The sequence below is a fragment of the Myotis nattereri genome, assembly GCF_964212035.1.
Source record: "Myotis nattereri genome assembly, chromosome: 17".
Lineage (NCBI taxonomy): Eukaryota > Metazoa > Chordata > Mammalia > Chiroptera > Vespertilionidae > Myotis > Myotis nattereri.
The window spans coordinates 32,331,613-32,337,612 of NC_138092.1; the positions used below are offsets into that span (position 1 = coordinate 32,331,613).

At 45.6% G+C, this 6,000-nt stretch overlaps 1 protein-coding gene across 3 annotated transcripts in view; it reads right to left on the reverse strand.

The window, feature by feature from the left end:
- Positions 1 to 3,114, reverse strand: part of ASPH (aspartate beta-hydroxylase) — a 166,337-nt gene extending 163,223 nt beyond the window's left edge. For 2 of the 3 annotated variants that reach the window (XM_081111505.1, XM_081111507.1), the window contains exon 1: positions 2,729 to 3,111. In XM_081111505.1, the coding sequence (XP_080967631.1) occupies positions 2,729 to 2,840 (112 nt within the window). In that variant the 5' untranslated portion in view covers positions 2,841 to 3,111. Of the gene's footprint in view, positions 1 to 2,728 lie in introns of all 3 variants that reach the window. The other variant, XM_081111506.1, reaches the window with a different exon arrangement.
- Positions 3,115 to 6,000: the final 2,886 nt, after the last annotated feature.

Sequence of the window (6,000 nt, forward strand, 5' to 3'; positions counted from 1 at the left end):
AGTGTTATATAAATCCCCAGAGTTTCAGTTTCCAAACACGACTTTTCAACATGACCACCAAGATAAACAGAAGGCCAGATCATCACCTTTTCCCTAAAACACATGTTTCAAAAGACTGGGTCCTTTTCACCACACATTTTTATACAAAAATTAAGCAACAACAATGTTGAATGTGACCAATGTCATCATCAGTTTCAGATTCAATGCAAAACACTTAAAAAAATAACTGACTATTCGAGCCCCTGGACGTCTCAAACAAAGATTTTTCAAATGTACTGTTTCAAACATAATTTTAGTCACAGGAAACTTAATTGGTGAAACAAAGCATACTTTTCCTAAGTAACTATTCATAGTGTACCATAGAGAGCTCCCGAAGGAAGCTTAAAAAAAGAATCTACCTCAATTCCAAGACTTTCATAAAATCTTACAAATTATATAACCTAAAATTCAAGCAAGTGGTATAATAAAGGAATAACAAAAAAACCTGAGTTCTGGTCTTAGATGTCCGTTAACTAGTTGGGCTTCCAAAAATTACACGCCTTTAATGAACTAACTAACCTTTCTGGGCATTAATTTCTTCATCTCTTAGAAGAGGGAACTGAACGGGCCTCAGTAATGCCACTGCTAAAATGATTTTCCCAGCAGGTGGGAATGGTTTGGGCATCAATGTCTATACTTCTATGACCCAAAACACAGAGCAACAAAAGAGAAGTTGTCTATCTTTTGGGTATATCCTGCTAGAAGAAAACAGTATAAATAAAATCACACTGTCACACTGCAGTGTAACTGTTTACAACTGAGAGAACCCTCATTTCCATCTCCAGTGCCTTCTACCTGGCACACAGTCAGAACTCAGTATTTACTGAGAGAAAAAAAAAAATGTCTGCAGAAAAAGAATATTCATTATATCACATGGAAGACTCCAATACCAACTCTTGAAATGCTTTGAGGGTTTTGTTTGTGTGCTAGTTTTTTTTTGTTTGTTTTTTCATAATACTGGTACTTTGTTTTAATATATTTGCTTTTACATACTTCGTTTCATGACAATTATGGAATCAATGTGTAAAATACTTAAAAGGCTGTAAATCTTCAAATATGGGCAGAGATTGCCCTAAAATGCCTAAATATGAAAGTCAGAATAAATTCATTTAGGTCATAACATTTCCTAAATGTATTACCTGCCTGTTAAAACTGGTTCAGTTATTGGTTCAGTTCAGTGGGGGTGGGAACATAACACATTTCCCAATACTAATTCTTACCAATAGCAGGTCATATAACGTGACTTGCTCAGGTGCAATCAGCCCTCTCTACTCACCATCGAAAAGGATAAAAAAAAAAAAAAAAGGAACAAAGATGGGCTTCCCTGGTAAACAGCTATTGAAAACAATTAACATCTAAGTCTTGTTCACCAGCTTTTTCTGTTGGTTCTTAGGTGGCACAATGTCTCTTCTCATTTAGAAACTTTAAGAAGAGTAGCCTGAGCCAGCTCATCTACTCTTCAGCATGTTTAAGTCACTGGTTGGCATTTAAGGACAAGGGACAAAAGAACACAAACTTCTTCGTATGTCAAAGGTGAATTAATGTGATCACTTTGAACCTCGAGCTGTCTTTTTCCATTGACAATACAAATACTAGTTCTCAGAATGTAAGTTTGTGCAATGACTTTCACTGCACCGTGTAAATTCATTCATTCACTGATCAAATATTTATTGAGCACCTACCTATTAAGGGCCAGGACCATGCTAGGAGTTGTGAAGAGACATGAACAAGAGGACGCAATTGAGACAGGAAGACAGTACACATGGAAATAAATAATTTCAGATAGTGATAAGTGCTATACACAAATAGTTCTTTGAAGTGGGGACATGGTTATCTGATTTACTTTCTTAATAAATATGAATATATTACATGTATACCTCAGGAAACAGTCTAAGTCATTTCGAAATGATCATTTCCAAAAAGAAAGTTCACAGCTCACATTCAATACACGTGTGCAGTGTAGTTTCAATATCCTATGAGTCAAAGGAAGTATAAAAGAAACAGAGAACCACTGAAATATGAGATGAAACTGATTTAAAACATCTGTTCCCCCCCTTTGGTAGGTAAGCACAGAAGGGAGAAAGGTGAATATTCAATCGATTTTTTGTAAGACAATGGGAAATAACTGAGAAGCTCGCCCAGGATTCCATGGTATATTCTGTAACCCTTCAAAAGCATGTTAAGAAAGCTACATTAAGGCAAAAATATTTAAAATAATTTCCAAGAACATTCAAATTACTCCCCCAAACACACTCCACACCCCCAATAGAGTGTCCTCTGAGTTGCTCTTAAAAGCGGCTGATTTGGCAGTCACTTACTCCCTCTGACTTTGGCTCGCTTCCAAACTCCCCAAAATATGCAAGGCAAAGGCGAATTGTTTCTCTTACTCCCATCCTCAGTCCCGAGGAAAGCCAAGGAAGTCGATCAATAACCTCCATGTCGGCTGCACCCTGCATATGAGGGATCAGCCCACAGGCGCTCCCGGGCAGGACCCACCCGAGGCCGCGGACCCTGCTTCCCCGGCCCCTCCAGCCCGCCCACCAAGCGCGGCCTCCGCTCGCGCCAACCAGGAGCGACTCGGATATGGGGGAGACGCACGGTGGGTCCCGGAGAGATGGGACCGCACCGCCCGCCGCCCGGATCGCACCCCCAGGGCCGGCCCCAGCCCCCAGCCCCGAGCGCCTCTGACCTCTCCGGGCCCCTGGGCTGCTGCTGCTGCCGCCGCCGCCGCTGCTACTGGAGCCACTGGTGCTGCTGCTACTGTTGCCGCCGCCGCCCTTGGCATTCTTGCGCGGAGCCATCGCGCGCACCGCTGGAGCAGGCGAGGGGTGTGGGACTCCCTCGGTGCGTAGGGCAACCTGGGGGCGCGAGGGCCGCTGCTGGCAGGGGGAGCGGCAGCGGGGACGGGCCGCGGCTCCTGTAGCAGCCCTGGTGCCTCAGCACCTCCCGCCGCACCTACAAGGGCTTTCGACCTCGTGCGGGGTGCGCGCGCCCGGGCCTCTCCAGCGGCGAACCTCCGACTCCCTCCAGAGGCTAGAGCGCGGCTCACCGGCCCGCTCGGCCACGCCCCTTCCCGGCCTAGCTCCGCCTCCTCCCTGCACAGGGGCGGAGCGGAGGATGAGTGACGGGATATCGGACCTATCACAAGAGCTTCCATGAAGGGGGTGGAACTCTGCTGCTCTTCCCCGCCCCTGCAGACTTGGGGCTGTTCTGGCACCACGCAGCCGCCTGTGAGCGCGAGCCGCCAGCGACTTTGCAATCTGTCCCGATCCTTTGGAACGTGGCAAACGTGGAAACCGAGAGGGCTCTCGCGAGTGTTGGAGGACCCCGCACGATCGGGATGGGGCGTGGTGCGGGGGCGGAGCCGACGGACCCGTGTGCAGCGTTGGCCCGAGCGCGCAGCCTCTTGGCCCTTTGACTGGGAATTTTGTCCATGTCCCACTTCCTTATACGCACAAATACCAAGGAATGCAGCCCTGCTTCTTGCGAGAGAGATGTGTTTCTTGTCGGTATTAATATTAATACATTTCTGAGATGGTGATATTAATAGTTCAATGCTTAAGCCATACATGTAGTTGATCGGTTCCGTTTTAAGGCAAGACTTCATTTTGTTTATACTATCGATATTTTCAGAAAATTTTAGTTAAAAGGTGCAAATGTAGATGTAAAACAAAAAGTTCATTTTGTTGCACTGGATGGCACCCTCTTAGCTGAAATCTCCCCCTGCCAGGCTTTGCCTACAGTTATCTTTCCTTGATGCCCCCAACCGTGGGTCCTCTGTGACGTGCAGCCCCTGAGCCTGTGATGCCTCTGAATTTCGCATGAGATCTAAAAAATACCTGGGCCCAGGGATGAACCAAACAGGAACATGAGGTACATTACCTTCATCTTTGTGTCGCCCATTGCCAATGCAATGTCTGTTACTTAACAGACAAGCAAGAAGTGTTTGGTAATTTGATACATTTCTGGCAACGTACTAAGACCTTCCCACAATTCTTGACCCTGTTCCAGAGCACCCCCTGGGAATGTCTCAAGAGGGCTCAAGACCCAGAGACAGCGGTTGCAGTGCGGCAGCTGGTTTTATTCCTCTAATCCAGCCCCACGCCCCACCCCCATTGCCAGGTCCCCGGGCCCACCGCCTCTTCTGCCTCTCTGCGGTGAATGGCTCAACGCCACTGAGCACTGCCTAGGGAAGCACAGAAGCCCAGTGAGGGTGGGTCGTGTTGCACAACGAGAGAAGGCCTCTCTCTCCTTTTTGTGAAATAATGTTAGTTATTAAGATAAAGCAGGGGCCAGGAATCTCATATATATATATATATATTATTGGTTTTAAAGAGAGAAGAAGGGAGAGGGATAGAAACATCAATGAGAGAGAAACATGGACCAGCTGCCTCCTGCACGCTCCCTACTGGGGATGGAGCCTGAAACCCGGGCATTGTGCCTCATGGGGAATCTAACCCATGACCTCTTGGTGCATGGGACCACGCTCAGTCCACGCAGTCACACTAGCCAGGCCTCTCGAGTTTTAACTGAAGCAGCTCTTTGTTTTTATCTTATGCACCTCCTGCCTCCACACATCCGTTTTCCCATTTCGCTCCCTTTCGGTGGGGGTGGGGTAACTGAGCTAAGAGATAAATACAAGTGACAGCACTTAATATAAAACAGTATGAGAGCTACGCTGAGAAAAACGGTGCCTGAGGTATTTGAACTCCTGAGTTATCACAAAACCCCGTAATTGTGTCCATTGGCAGAGGTGAGGTAACTGAGGCCCAGAGAGGTTAAACAGGGTATCAGCGGTCACAGAAAGAGCGGGGATATGAACTCAATTCATCTGCTTCAGAGTCCATGGTCCAAATTTTCCTTTAGGATAAGGCTTTTGTCTTGAGCAGAGGTCTCACCTGACTCCCTCTCCTCTTAGCAGATGTGCCTCATTGGTCCTACCTTCGAAGTTAGGTCTGAAACCTGATGGTGAGTGCTTAGTGAAGTCCACCTCTTTGAGGAAATGGAGTTTATTTGATAACTAACTCCCGAATGCCTTGAAGTGGTTCTTTGCCCCTGCATTTCCAGAAGCCAAATCTAGTAGCATTGATAGGTATCTGTTGTGTATCTTTGGCAGTACCAAGCCAACCTAGAGGCTTTGTAAATATAGTGCACAGGAAGTCAGAGGCTACCTGACTTCCTCCTTGGACCACAAGGGAACAGCTACAGTGGCATTTATACACTCAGTATTATACAAATGTATAGCAGTGTTTATGACAGCAGATACTGCTGGCTGTCTATACAGTGTAGTGTCAGGGACAGAGTTTCCCTACGATGAGTATCAATATTAGACCTTTTACATCTGTTTGTACTTCCCTCCTAAAGAGCATTCAGAAACACATACCCTGGTTCCATGAACTTCTTCAAAGAAGTCTTTTTCTCAGCATTGGGGCTGGGAGGGTGAGGGGGGGGGGGGCTAGGGAGTCAAAACATCCTTGAAGTTAAACAAAAGGCTACCCTTGTTAGCCTAACCTCATTTCGGTGATTTCTGAGTAAGCTATGATTGAACCCTGTGGTGAAGCAATGTGAAAAGGACCATAACGATAAGACTTAACTAGGACAATGTGTTAAAATACTAATTTAATAGAGCTTTTAAACTGGGCCAAATGTGCCTTTCAGATATTTCTATAAACTTTCTATTGGTTTCACTGGGATTCGCAAGTAAGAACTTGAGGACAAGATTTGTCCTAGTTTTGTGTGTGTGTGTGTGTGTGTGTGTGTGTGTGTGTGTGTTGACCCTTCACAACCTTCAGTCAAATGCTTTCCAAATTAGGTATTTCTGAACTTACTTAAATCTGCTAGAACACTGTTTTAAAGTTGCATTTTAACCTGCTTCCTAGAAAATGCTTCTTATTTACATGCAGTCTTCCTGATGTGAAATTTTATTATTGCAAACTAAAAATGAGTATTTCCTATCCTTTG